Source organism: Bubalus bubalis, chromosome 3 (assembly GCF_019923935.1).
Source record: "Bubalus bubalis isolate 160015118507 breed Murrah chromosome 3, NDDB_SH_1, whole genome shotgun sequence".
Taxonomy (NCBI): Eukaryota; Metazoa; Chordata; class Mammalia; order Artiodactyla; family Bovidae; genus Bubalus; species Bubalus bubalis.
This window is the reverse complement of record NC_059159.1, coordinates 44,546,406-44,561,288: the sequence shown is the minus strand read 5'-3', so window position 1 is coordinate 44,561,288 and position 14,883 is coordinate 44,546,406. Positions and strand designations below refer to the sequence as shown.

General features: G+C 41.2%; 1 protein-coding gene across 14 annotated transcripts in view; it reads right to left on the bottom strand.

Moving 5' to 3' along the window:
• Nucleotides 1-6,888: 6,888 nt before the first annotated feature.
• Nucleotides 6,889-14,883, bottom strand: part of NF1 (neurofibromin 1) — a 265,468-nt gene continuing 257,473 nt past the window's right edge. For 11 of the 14 annotated variants that reach the window (XM_044939527.1, XM_044939531.1, XM_025281027.2 and 8 more), the window contains 2 exons: nt 9,843-10,543; nt 6,889-8,195 (listed from right to left, as the gene is read on the bottom strand). In XM_044939527.1, coding sequence (XP_044795462.1) covers nt 10,401-10,543 — 143 coding nt within the window. In that variant the 3' untranslated portion in view covers nt 6,889-8,195; nt 9,843-10,400. Of the gene's footprint in view, nt 8,196-9,842; nt 10,544-14,883 lie in introns of those variants that run through there. The other 3 variants (XM_044939522.1, XM_044939523.1, XM_044939528.1) reach the window with 3 other exon arrangements.

Sequence of the window (14,883 nt, the reverse complement as noted above, 5' to 3'; positions counted from 1 at the left end):
AGAACTGAAAGTCAGCATTATCTACACCTCTTAAAAACAACTTGACTTTTTAAAGTAATAATACTCAATGTAAAAGGCAGTAAAATATAGAGAAATAAACAAAAACTAACCACAGTTATTTCTTTTCATCTTTTTCTTATTTATAACTAGTTTCCTATGTGTAAAATACATTGGTATTTTACATGATTGGGGATTTACCCTCATATATAGCCTTTAACTCTTGATTCTATTGAAAGTTTCCTCCCAAATTTAAATATTATTCTCTAAATCCATTTTTAAAGAGTGCATAAGGAAGCCCCATCAGTTTCCACAAAGTGCTGAATGAATGTAGATGATTTAGCAAAAAAAATCATCCATGTGTTGCCTCCAGGTATTTTGGTATTATAAACAGTACTTTGATGAAAGTCTTAATTCTCCAATCACTTATTACCTAGACTAGACCATATAATATTACTGGGGCAAATGCTGTGGACATGTTTAAAGCTAAGGAGACAGAAGGATGAGGTCAAGTGCAGGAGCGAGTCCCTCACACCACACTCTAAACCAGCACTGTACTAAAGATGTGTGTACTAAATACACCTTTGCTCATTTGATAGATGAAGGTGGTATTTCCCCATTTCAAGTTTGCCGTTTTTGTTTACTTCAGAGCGTGATGGCCTTTTCCATCATACAGCAGTTAGCTATCGGTACAGCATTTCATTCTGTGGGCGGGCTGTTCATGCCCTTTTGTCCTTGGCCCATTCCGTGTTGCACCCCTCCCCGCCCCACCCCCCCCACCCCCCCCCACCCACCCCCACCCCCCCCCACCCACCCCCACCCCCCCCCACCCACCCCCACCCCCCCCCCCACCCCCACCCCCCCCCACCCCCACCCCCCCCCACCCCCCCCCCCCACCCCCACCCCCCCCACCCCCCCACCCCCCCCCCGCCGCGGCTTGGGTCTTTTCTTAAAGTTGATTTTTACGAATGCTTTTTAAAGACTGTTTTGATGTGGACCATTTTAATGCCTTTACTGAGTTTTGTTACTGCTTCTGTTTTGTGCTTTGGTATTTTGGTCACTGAGGCATGTGGGATATTAATGCTCCCACCAAGAATCGAACCTGCACGCTGTGCAATGGAAGGCAAAGTCTTAACCACCGAACCACCAGGGAAGTTGCTCCCTGAACTCTTTATAATGAGAATAATTTCCCTGTTTTCTTGGCCTTTAAATTTGGGTGTTTTTTTGAGAAGGGAGACAAGAGGATATTTCATGGGTTAGGTAGTGAAAGTGTAATCTTAAGCATTTTCCCCATTGCTTCTAGGTGTACAAAATCCTCCCCTATTGTGGGAAACAGGTTTCCCAGGTGGCGCTAGTGGTAAAGAACCTGCCTGGCAGTGCAGGCGACGATGTGGGTTCGATCCCTGGGTCAGCAAGATCCCCTGGAGGAGGGCATAGCAACCCACTCCAGTACCCATGATCAGAGGAGCCTGGCGGGCTACCGTCCACAGGGTCGCAAGAAGTCAGACAGGACTGAAGCGACTTAGCATGCACACGTGTGTGGGAGTCAATGTTCTTATCAACATTTCCAGCTCTCCTCCTCCTGGATGGAAGAGGACAGCTCTTCCTGACCCTTGGGATTTGTGGAGCTGTGTGATAAGTTCCGGCAGCGACTGTGAGCAGAAGGGACTGCACGTCTGGCCTCTGGCCTTTGATTGCTGATGAGATGCTCCAGATGCTGGGCTGTCCAATCCGGTAGCCAGTAGCTGCCAGATCTGTTTAAATTATAATTTAAAAGCCAGCTGCTCAGTCTCAGGGTTCGCATTTCAAGGGTCTGACAACGCCGCCATGTGGCTGTGGTGTGGACATGGAACATCTCCATCTCTCCAGGGGCACTGGGCGGTGCTTGTCTGAGCCCTCCTTCCCTCATTTGCTACGGTCGCTGATCAGACTCTGGGGCTCAAGAAACTGCAGTGAGCAGAGTCCCCCTGCTGACCAGTGGTGGACATGCAGAGGGCTGAGGAAGCTTTTGAGTCAATGAAATTTGGGGGTTACTGGTGCTTTTTTTTTCAAACACCATAACATAATCTGGATCTTTTTGTCTGTTCCATTCTATTTACCTAGTTTAATTACCATCATCACAGTTTTAAATATTTAAAAATATCTTGTTTTATTATCTAGTAAGGAAAATTTCTATGCATGCTTTTAATTGTATTTCGTAGCTGTGCTTTCTTGTCTATTTTATAAGGTAAACCCTAGGATCATTTTGTTTGGATACACACTTTCTTCTCATAGGGATCTTGGGTGGAATTGCGTGGGATCAGTAATTAGTTTGGGAACAACTGATGGTGGTATAGTCACTAAGTTGTGTCCGACTCTTGCGACGCCATGGACTGCAGCTGCCAGGCTCCTCTGTCCCTGGGACTCTCCAGGCAAGAGTGGGTTCCGTTTCCTTCTCCAGGGGACCTTCCCAACCCAGGAATCGAACCCAGTTCTCCTGCATTGCAGGCAGATTCTTTGCCGACTGAGCTACAAGGGAAGCCCAAAGGAGCAACTGGCACTCTAATATCCATTCTTCCCATCCAGGTCCATGGTCTGTCTCTCCATTTACTCTTCTCCTTATAGCCCCGGGTCGGACAGACTGAATCAGCACCAGCACGAGTGAAATAAAGACAACACAGTGACTTTCCATAAAGCACAATCAAGTCCTTTTAAAGAACTGTATTTTTCATCTTATGAGTCCCTCTTTCCCTATTCTGTTGAGGGTTGAAATGCCCTATTATAAAAAGACTGTTCCTGCAATTGTTTTCTAAATGCATAAATTAACAAAACACATCTTCAAAATTTTACTGGTGTGTGAAATTTCAAAGTCTGGATTCGCCTTCAACAGGTCTTTATATTACTACACAGGACATCTCCATTTTGGTAGGGATTTGTGCATGGGGGTGGCAATTGTGCATGGCGTCTTTCTTTCTATCCTATTGGTAGAGTTCCCTGATAACATACAGCCTTAAGGTGTTACTGAGCAACCCCGGCTCCTTGAACAAGCATAGTCCCTGTACTTGGGAGGCCCAGAGTCAAATCAGGGAGTTAGCAACAGTTGATGACCACAACACTGTAAGGAGAAGCAGTTACAGGACCAAGAGAAGGGTGATGGGGGCTCAGAAAGCATTTCCCAGAGGTACTGATGCTGGAGTTCCTTGAAAACAAGGGGCCCAATACATGTCAGCTGGATGAATGAATGCTGTAAACTCAGACAGACTCAGTATTTTAATGGGAACTAATTTTTTGGTCTCCTGTAGAAGCCTAGATATGAGTATATGGTGAGTGGCCGTACTGTTTTTGCTTAAGGCATAAATATCTAATCCTTTCTGCCTTCCATCCGTGAATTATCAAGTTGGGGAGGTAGCATCCCTCACCATCAGTTTCTCATCCTACTTTGACTTTGGCCAGGCTTAAAAATAGAAAGTACCTTTATTTTTGCTCTCTTGGGCTACAGCAGGTCTTCATGGAAGCTTTAATATTTTTATTTATTTGGCTGCACCAGGTCTTAGCTGTGGCACAAGGGATTCTTTTTATTTTTTTAGTTGTGGCATGAGAACTCTTAGTTGTGGCCTGTGGGATTCTAGTTCCCCTACCAGGATCGAACCCAGGCCTCCTGCATTGGAAGTACAGAAGCTTAGCTGCTGGACCACCAGGGAAGTCCCCTCATGGAGTTATTAAATATGCAAAATCAGGGTGCATTTCCCAGAGTGGGATGAAGAGAAAGGAGGAAAATAAAAACAGAATGAGCCAGTCTCCTTTCTGGGGTACTGCCTTCTGCCTGGACGCGTCTCTGCTACACGTGCTCTCTGGGCAAGATCGTCCCCGAGCCTCAGGGACACCCTATGCATAATTCAAGACTTCACAATCCTATTTTCAACTGCTCAGTGGACATATTCATTTGGACACACTTCTTGGTAATTTTTCAGGGCCCGACTCCTCGGTCCACACCTTACCCACTGTGCTCACTGGCTCTGTGGCTGCTGCCCTCACTAAACTGTGATCTCGCATAGGGCACAGACCAAGCTTTCTTCTTTTCTTGGCACCTGCAATGCCTGGCAAAGGGCTTGGTACAATTATAACCAACTGAAAATGTTTCTGAACAGATGAATAAATCAGCTGAGGTTATCTCTGTTGACATTTTCTTCCTTGAAACGTATTGTTGGGCAATGCTTTCTGAACTTTTGACCAGGAAAGGGCCCTAAGATTTCAATGTGACTTTTCTATTTTATATGGAGGAAGTGGCCCCCTTGAGGGAAGTTCTCAACTACGTAACTCCATAGGCTTCTCCTTATCATGACAGCTTGACTCATGGCATAAACACATGCTAAAGACCTAGAAAAACTTTGCAGTACAATCTTTTGGGGATAATATAAAAAAGAATAAAGGTAATTTGACCCAATTTAAATAAAATGTATGACGCTTCTTTGGAAACTTTAGACATACATGTATACATATATGTGGTGTATGGAACACGTACATGCTTCCCTAGTGGCTCAACAGGTAAAGAATCCACCTGCCAACGCAGGAGATGTGGGTTCAATCCCTGGGCCAGAAAGATCCCCTGGAGAAGGAAATGGAAACCGACTCCAGTATTCTTGCCTGGGAAATCCCACGGACAGAGGCGCCTGGTGGGCTACAGTCCACAGGGTTGTGAAGGAGTCGGACATAGCGACTTAGCAACTAAACAACAACAATATGTACATACTACAAGGTATAAATGGATTTTTAGAAGGTACTTAAAAGTCCAATCTATTAAAATTACAATTTCACATTATGAAATATCCCCTTCATGATTAGCTAGTACTTTTTAAAAGAACAAAATGTGAGGTTCAAACCTATGGGGACTGCATTGCTGCAGTGCGGCTTAGTATTTTTAGAAACATCATCAACACCGTAAGAGGGCTTCCTGTAAGCTGGCAGCTAAAAGGGTCTTACATGGAACTTACTTCAGAAAGAAGGCCGAGTCGCTAACGAAGACAGGCCTGGCAGGTCACTTGGGGCAACCGCCCCTGACAGAGTTGGGACGCTGCTGTGCCAGCTGTTCTGACCGGCAGTGTGCAGGCTGTTTCACTGGTAGAAATCAAGGGAGAACTAGGGGTGAGGCTAAGTGTCATAGGAGGGGCATGGGGGTGGGCTGGGCCACTTTCTGGAAAAAGGAACACTGTGAAGCTACCTCTTTGTTACAGGTTAAGTTTTTACTGTTCTTATAGTACCTTTCTGCCCTTCCCAAACCCCCTTGGGAATCAACTTTTCTGGCCAGAGATTTCAAAATTGGCAGACTAGCCTGACACTGTCCCAGAAAACAAAACTGTGCAGATAAAAAAGTGAGCATGGGCCCCATGAATGACAGATGATACTGTCAATGTTCTCGAGCAGCTTACTGTCCAGGGATGGAGAGGTGTGGTCCAGATGGTCACTACCCAAAGGCACCCCTACTTTTGACTGTGATGCTTTAGTCTGGAGGGAATAGAAAGTTATTTGTTGTACAGCTGACCCTTGAACAAGGCAGCGTATAATTTATAGTTGGTCCCCTCTGCATCTGCTGTCCTTCTTTATCCCTGAATTCAACCAACCACGGACCATGAAGCACTGTCGTATTTACTGTTAAAAAGCATCTGCATGCAAGTGGACCCTTGAAGTTCAAACTCGTTTTTCAAGGGTCAACTGTACTTAAGTTTTCTGGTCTCTACTCCAGTGGTCTTTAAGCCTCAGTGGCCAGAGAACTTACCCGAAGCTTCGAGAGTGCGTAGGCCTGTGGGTCCCCCTTCCCCCGGCCCACACACACTCTCTCTCTCCCCCTCCCTCCCTCCCAGGGCAGCCCTGGAGCCTGCATATTCTCTGCCTTGAAGGTTTGGGCCCAGAGTGCTAGCAAGTGCTCCAGATGGGGTTCCTCTGCTTCCTGTATGTCTTCCTATGAACAGACCGGTACTTGCCTCAGACCTACGGTGTCTCCTTCACGGTCTTTTTAGCCCTTTGTCTAATTTAACAGATATTGCTGCCCTCCTAAGGATCAGCTCTGTCCTGGCCACAGGGTCTAGGCTGCATTCTTTCTCCATCTGGGAGTAGCCTGCATAATGGGGTAATACACATGCTGTGTCTGGGAAGGTTCTGCTGGAGAGAGCTGAGAAGCTGGAGAGAATTGTGGGGTCCTAACATAAGCCCTCTGTTGATCTCAGGGTGTCCTGGCATTTCTGATTGCCCATTTTAAAAGAACTAAACTCAGCCTCACTCAGAAAGCAGAGTTACCCTTCAGTTTGGCATGCCCTAAAAAAGCATTTGATGGGGTTCAGGAAGGAGCTTGAGAAAATTGCAGAAGCAGGAAGGTCTCTCTGACCTTTCTCCTCTCATCCTTTTCTGAAACACACATAAAACCTTCACTTGACAGGCAGGGCAGGGCCCTCCCTAACCCCGGTGGAAAGAGCATCCAAATCTCTGAAGACAGAGGGACTTGGAGAACTGGAATAGATCTTGCTAGGTTCCCCAACTTTACTGCACTTACCTCGTAGTCTGACCTATGAGATTTCTACATGATGCCCCACTCTTCATCAAACCTAGGATAGGAATACTCAGGTTTAACTGTTTCTTTTTTTGGGGGGGGGGGTTCTTCTCATCTCTTTTTGAAGGCTCCTGTCATGTAAAATTTATACTAAATATATGTGTAGGCTTTCCTCTTATCAATATATCTTTATCAGTCTAATTTTCAGACTCAAGGGAAACTTTTTTCTCCCCTACGCATTTCACCAAAATTATTTTACCAAAAGAAAGGAAATGGCTTTAATGTTTCAAAAGATCAGGGAGGAGTAGGGGGCAAGTAAGAAAAGAGAGCTGATGCATGTGAAGAAATTAAATAACTCCCCACATCTTAGAGCAGATTGAATTTACATTTTACTTAAAAAAAGGGGGAGGAGTACATACACAGGGGGGAGAATGGGACGGGAACAACAGTGATCTGAAATGGATTTCTACAGTCTCCTCTACAATGGTGGGTTTTGTCTGTTGGGCAGTACTTCTCCTGCTGGCGTACAACTGCTTACAATATTAACGAGGCTGTAGACAAGGGAACGGCCAGAGTTTGGGCCTGAACAGAAGAGAGAGGAAGTTATCATATACAATGTAAGTTTACAATACACAGCATTTTCTTTAAATGATGTAACGCAGTCGCAGGAAGAAGTTAACAATACTAACACGAGAATAATCAAATTTTTTGTTTGTTATCCATGTACAGCAACTAACTGCTTTACAAAAAAGCAAAATAATACAATATATCATCACATGTATTTACAGTGTAGTAAATATACTTTTCTGTCAAATTTTACACAAATTATTTACAGGTGAATATACTGCATTAAAAAAAAAAACTGTGTGGCTGACACTAAGAGTGAATTTTTGTATAAGTCCATTGCATAACATTGAATAAGACATGCCTCATTATGCCTGGGTTAGGGGTGGGATGTAAAAACAAAACCCGAAAACAAACAGAAAAGCCAAAACGAAACTGAGAACCCTAAAACCCACTCAGCAAGGCAGGTTGCCGGCTTTCACTCCGTCTCCCCCAGGGCATCGTCCCCTGGCCGTTCTCTCTGGTGTCCTCAGCCCTGGCCTAGGACCTGCATGGAGCCGGCCCCTAGTAACGACAGGTGCTGCGTGGATGCAGGAGAGAGCACTGGCCATGTCCCCCAAAGCTAGAGAACCAGGTCTCAAGGCTGGCAAAGAAGAGCACACCCCTGGGACAGTGGGGGTGATAAAGCAGGGAGATCACGACAAAGAAATGGTGAGTTAATGTTTTCCCTTTAAAAAAGTCAGGGGAAACATCTACAAACCCAAATTACTTTATAGAACTTACATCAGATTATGCAGAATAGGCAACCTGCTGTAAACTTCAGAATTTCTTGTGCAGGTTGTAAGTATGAGGCCTAAAAAAGAGTTTCATTTCTCCCAGGGAAACATATTGGTGAGATTTACCTCATGTTCATTTTAGTTTCTTGGAAAGCTAGATTTTCCTCAAAAGTCAGAAGTTCTTTAAACAAGGTGAACCTTAAACCTTAATAAGTTTTCAAATTTCCAGGATGTACTGATCAAAAGTATTTCTGCAATTCAAAGAAGGTTCAGTTCTGATTTATGCAATGCAGATCACTTCATGAGGTACTTCAAGTGAATTCACTCCCTTCATTACGCTAGAGGGAAGTAAACGAATAAATTTAAGAAATAACATACCCTGGAAAACTTGTTTATGGAAAGATCAATATTTTTTAGCGGTAAAGCTTTGCAAGTTTCTTTGTTTTGATGGGAGAAGCAAAATAGCGTAACACTACCCACGGTCACTGCACCAAACCAACCAAGAGGGAAAAACACAGAACCAGAATTATTAAAAGCTCACATTCCAGGAGCCAGGGTGCCCGCCCCAGAAGCTCTGGGTTGTGGGAAGACATGGACCTTACCGGCAGCTCAGCATTTCTTGGCACCAGGCTGTTAAAGATCTATTTCTAAACTCAGCTCTGGTCTTACTTCCTTATCATCTTAGTTGATCTGTTATTACCACATTCTATTCTAATGAAGCCTCTACAATAGTTAAAAGTAAAAGTTAAGTTAATTGCATGTATCTTCAATATTTTCCAACAATTCAGGGTCAAAATAACTACTAGCACTAAAATTTTTTTTTTTTCCATTTTGGCAAATGGTTCTTACTTTTCCCAGGACTGTAAACAAATTAAAAAAATTAAATTCTTGTTATTTCTGAATATCAAAAGCAATTTTATTTACATTAACATATTACATTGTTACTGTGTGGATAAATGTGAAATGTATTATATTATTAAAATCAGAACACTTAAATGTACCATTATTTATTGATTTAGCTGTGGAATTTAATTTACTGAAATCCACTCATGAAACAGCACTTTCGGAAACTCCCCCTCCCCTAGGTTTCTTTTCCCCTCCCAAAGCCGTTACATCTTAACATATAAAGGGAGCCCAGGAATAGCGGGATAATATCTGCTTGTAATAAATACGGTTTAGTCCTAAATTGGAACATCCAGATACTAATATAGTCATTGAAGTCAAATTATTTTGCATACTGCAGGTACCATAAAGAAATTGGATCTGCATTACTATGGAAATTCCAATGCCATGATAATCCATACCATTCAGCATAGCAGCAACTCTTAAGGTCCCCTATTGTCATAATAATGCAGGCTGACCAGTCCTTTCACAGTGATTAAATGCAATTCTATCATATAGAACTGAAATGTTTTGCTAAAGAGATTCCTGATTTTTTGGAGGGGAGAGGAAAGATTACAAGACATTTAAAATACATCTCATCAAAAAATTTTTTGATAATATACACCATAGTCTATGTTTCTGGGAAAAATATTAAACAAAATAAAAGCATCATCTACTCTAACAGTCACGTACCATTCCATTTTGTATGGAGCTAATGCAACCATCTACGAAATTACCTTCTAGGAACAATTTTCGACACTTTGTTCACTGATTACCCTGCTTAGAATTATTTAGGAAAGAAGAGGAGGAGGGGAAAAATGTATAATTACTATACTTAGTATAGTTTTGGCTTACAAAAACAAAAAAATGACTTTTAGCATATTTAAAGATCAAAAGATAATCAACTGGAGAAAAATATAAACTAGTTTGGATGACTGAGTTTGGATAAGGCCTCAGAACTCATCTCTTTAATTCAGTAATGTTAAGATATATGTGGTTATGTTTATTTCCTGTAATTATTGCTAATACTCAAGTGTTAGTATTTCTTAAGAACCCACTACAAAATACTAAATCCCTCCACCCTCCCCCCCACCCCAAAGTACCTTGCCTGTGGCTTTATGGTGTGAAGTCACTGAGGCTTGACCTCTATGGTTCTTCAGTTTTGTAAGGTAAAAAAAAGTCCACAGCTAAAAGTCAGATTAAACATACTGGGGTTATAATATTATTTCTCCCATAAACTTCTATCTTGAAAAGTGTGTAAATAAGACTAACACTTTACTTTGTATGTTGAAGAAGGGGAAAACATAGAAGGCAGAGCTCTGTGCAAATGGCTTTCATAGCTGGCCAGTAGTAGCAGTATTCAAGAATTCATCCTCTCACAATTGGGATGTTCTCAGGTCAAGTGTCCTGACTGCCCACTCTCTTTGCAGCTGTTCTGAACACTTGCTTAAACCAGACACACCGAAAGTAAAAAAAAAAGTTAAAGAAAAAAGCAGCATTAAATTTAGGCAATGCTTCCAAGAGTTGATCATCTGGCAACATGGCAGACTGGATGGGCTCGTTAGAAACATGAAGTGCAGCATCACAGCACGGTGGTGAGGGGTCACTAGTGAAGAGCCCATGTCAGTTAAGTCTGTTTGAAAAAGGAAAGAAAGAAAGCTTCACACGATCTTCTTAATGCTATTACGTTTGAAACTGCCAGCACTTCTCTGCTTCTGCACCTGGCTTGCGGATCCATGGCGAGTTCGTCCACTGTTACAGTGCCCAGTGGTGGGGGAGAGTTCAACATTCTCCTTGTCGATTCCTGGACAGAAACGAAGCAGCCAGTTACCCTCTTCTCCTCTGGTGTTAAGCTCCAGGACTGAATCCCACAATTTGTAAATGAGATACAACCTGGTCCATTGTTTTTGCATTCATTTTAACAGTCAACTGCTAGAGTGTTTACAAAGATCTTGAGGTTTACACACCTCACACTTTGTTAAGCAAAATGTGCTATCATAGCAGAAAAATAGCATAAGGGGGAAAAAAAACAAAAAAACAAAAAACAGAGAAGTTGCAAGGAAAAGCCAAAGGCAGGCAGGCTTGAGCTGAATGAAAGAAAGGCTAGCAGTTACCAGACTAGAACGCCTTCCTCCAAATCATACCAGAAGTTTCCAGCAGAGGGCCATGTAGCCTTACTAGCTGTTTATACACAGGATATATTCTGTAATTGCAAAAGCTACGGAAATACATCATTTCAAAGGAAGGGAGATGCTTTTTCTTCTCAAAATCATAGTGCCTACCCCAAAGGAACTCAAATATTTACTAAGAAAATAATATATCCCAAAAGTCATACAGCAGAATTTTTGCTTTGATCTTTTCAACTCTGCCAAGTCATTTTCTGTTCTACACCTTAACAGTTGCCATTTACTTCTCTCATGGAGGAGATTAAACCTCCCCAAACAGGGCCCTACAATGTGTTTTATAAATGATCTGGTTAGTAACTCCATAACGTGACAAGAAGCGAAAAACAGGGTATATTTTTACTCATCAGATGAGTAAAGATTTCAGATTAGACAAGTCACAGGATAGTGGTTGCCTCTGGGGAAGGAGGACTGGAAGAGGGCATGAGGATGGCTTCTTGGGGCTGCTGGTGATGATGTTTCTTGATCTGGATGCTGGATTTTTAAGTATGTTTACTTCTTAAGTTAATTAGGTTGCAATTTATCATGTGTGCTTTTATGTTACACTTTAATAAAATTTACTAAAATAATTAGACTGATTATACCCACCTTTGGCATAACTACTGGTGGCAAAGCAAAAAGTATTTTAGTCATTTGAAGCAAAATTTAAGCCATTTGTAGTAAAATGTAACAAAATGTAGCAAATGATTGATATTTACTAATATAGAAAAAGGACCATAATTTGGGAGTAGGGGGAAAAGAAATCCAGGTACAGGAAGGAAAAAAAAAAGGCTGGGAAAACATCTGCCAAAATATATTATTACTGGATGGTATGATTTCAGGTAATTTTTAATTTATTCTTTTTATTTTTTTGGCTGTGCCACGTGACTTTTGGGATTTTAGTTCCTCGAACCCATGTCCCTTGTAATGGAAGTGGGCAGTCCTAACCACTGGAATACAGGGAATTCCCTACTTTATTCTTATCTGTACCATCTGAATTTTAAAATAAAGAGTAAATTTGAGAATGGAAAAATTTCTATTTTTGGACAAAAAATAGTACTTCAAGTCAAAAAGTATTTATGTGACTGAAAATATACAAAGATCCATACATCTGTCTGTTGGCTCATGAACAGAAAATGGCTCTGTGATGACCTCCTTCTAGGAGTCACACATCCTTCATTTGGAGTTAGCCTTGAATTCCACTCAAGGTATGAGGCATCTACAGGCACCTGGTCTGATTTAGAGGGTTGCTAGAGGGTTGCTGTCTTGAGGTTATCAAAGGAACATAGGCATATGGAAAAGTGCACTGGGCTGGTAGTGTGAGTGCAGCATTAGAAATGTCAGCAACACCTCTCTGGGAGCCAAGGGCAGTGAACCTGCAATGAATCTGTTCTGATCTAATCCTATGGGTAGAAAGATAAATGGAAGAAAATACACTGTGATGTTCAAAGAACTTTCCTCTGGGTAACAGAATTCTGGATGATTTTTATTCTCTTCTGCATATTTATTTGAATCTTCTCCAGAGCTATTTAGAAAAGAAATAACAAAACTGAAAGAAGACGGCTTATCACCTTTTGAACGCACCTTGCACCCTGTGATGTGTGTGCAGCTCTTTCAATTGCCTTACTGATCTCTACAAGATAAAGGGCAACCTGCATTTTTTTCTCATTTCTGTTTCTTTCCTGATGCATTCTCCCTGCTTTTATATGCATTTATATTTTGTCTATATTATCACAACTTATGTATATGTCATATTTTCTCTACTAGAATAAAAGCACCTAAAAGGGCAGAGATAATTTATTACTCATTTTTGTTTTTCTCTAAGATCTAGTTGATGTCTTTTCCAACAAACATTGGTTGAACAGAATGTTTCCATTTTTAAATGTGATGGCTGCAACTGGGGAGAGTCAAAAACCATCAACCTCTCTGATTGCCAGTGTGGCTGCACCACATTTTTACTGGAAAAGACAATACCGTTTTTAGCTTCTTCTGTCTGAAAGGATCATGAACTTGTCTGTGTATTTGACCTTCCCTTTCCTCAAATATGCATCTGGCCTACAAGTTCAAGTCCAGCAGTTCCTTATCTAGGGTTATTTCCTTAATAGAACTAAGATTCAGGCAAAACTGGAACTTTACAGATAAGAGTTTGAAACAATCAAGAGATGGTCATCAAGAGGGACACAGTGTCAACCACCAGAGAGCTGGTGGCCCTCTGCCAGCAATCTTCCACCCTGGGGCCCTTTCTTGTGTGACCACCTTTGGTGAAGCCACACCCCTGGCTAGACTATGGCTCTTTCTAGGGCTGGGGATTGGGGCAGCAGTCATCACACTGCAAAGCTTTCATCTGAGGACAAGGGCCTGTTCAGTTTAATTCTTAAGAATTAAAGTTATATAAATTATAATCAGAGTAAGTCACTAGGGTGAAGGTTTCTTCAAAGATATACTAAGAGTATTTCATTTCCTATTTTGTTAAGCAAATAATCTTCAGACCTCTAAATAAAATTTTAAATGTTAAGGGTAAGAACAAGCAATAAAGTTTTACACCTACTGTGATTTCAACTACATAAAGAAGAGAAATTAGGAGAGGCACCGAAATGTTAATAAACAGTGATTATCTTAGAGTGGTGGGATTATAGTGGACTCTTTTTTATTCTATTTTGCTGAATTTCTAATTTTTTCCCCATACGCAGGTATGTTCCTTTTAATTAAAAATTTTAAAGTATCATTGACTTAGGACTGTCACTTATAACCCAAAGTTTCAATGCTATGTGAGAGGTGGATGTCCCGTTTTTACTTTCAAATTCAATTTTCATCTCAATTCATTTTGTGTTTTTGTGTGCATGTTTTCTTCCTACTGAGTGACCCAACCCTACAAGTCACACACAGGTAAATGTGGCATGGTGGTGATTCCTAAATTCGATTTCACAGCAAAAATGTTTTATGTTAAGGATCAAAGGAGAAGCTGACTTAAAAATCTTGGAGGCTTTTGTAAAATCAATTTTAAAAAGGATTATATTTATATCAAAAATAGCATCTTGAAAACAGCCAAGTTAGTATGAAACAGAATGATCCTAGTATCCTGGTTTCTGAGCTTAATTCTCACTTTTGAGAATTTTGGCAGCATTCTTCTTTTCAACCCTCTTAAATTAAAACTAGAAACCTTTCTAGAAGGTAGTGAAGGATTTGGTCTTGATATTCTATAGGAAAAACTCTCAGATACCAGCCCAATTGCCTAAATGGAGACAGATCCACCCTGCTTTGGTACACATGACATTTTATATTAGTGAGGAGACCCTGGTCCTACACTCCCACTTATCAAAGCCTCTTGGAGGCTTTGTATCCTGGTCTCTTATGCCCCTAAGCACTGGCCTTCCCTTCCGACTCTCAGTGGGCACAAAAGCAGAAATCCATGAAGTGACAGAAACTTGGAGGTCACCACTCGGGTGAAAGAAAAGGTTAAAAACCTCTGTAGTCTTGACTTACTAATTTAAATTCCCTTAGATATGCTGTTCTTAAACATGCAGCCAGTTACAAACATGCAGGGCAGAAGAAGCTGAAAATTTTTCACAGCAGTGTATTAATAAGCACTGTGCTTCAATGAACTGTAGTGGTTTCAGGTAAAGATGAAATCCTAAGTAAAAGGTGTTATTGGCCAAAATTCACTGAATTGAGAAAGTGGGAAAACAATCATTACACTAAAGTTAAATAATGTAAATCCATTATATATCTACCTCCTCTGCTCAAACATGAGTTCCTTGAAGGCAGGTATCAGGGTTTACTTTGACAACTAGGATACAGTTCCATCCCGACAAATAATAAAATACTTAAAGTCACCTATTTTTTAGACACCAAAATGATCTCTCAAACTGGAATCTAATATTTTCATGAAAAAATAAAAGGATCAAATCCTTTTTAGTTCTTGAGAAACTGAGAAAATAAAAAACTTAATAATAATCCAAATCCCCTGCCACCTGCACAGGGC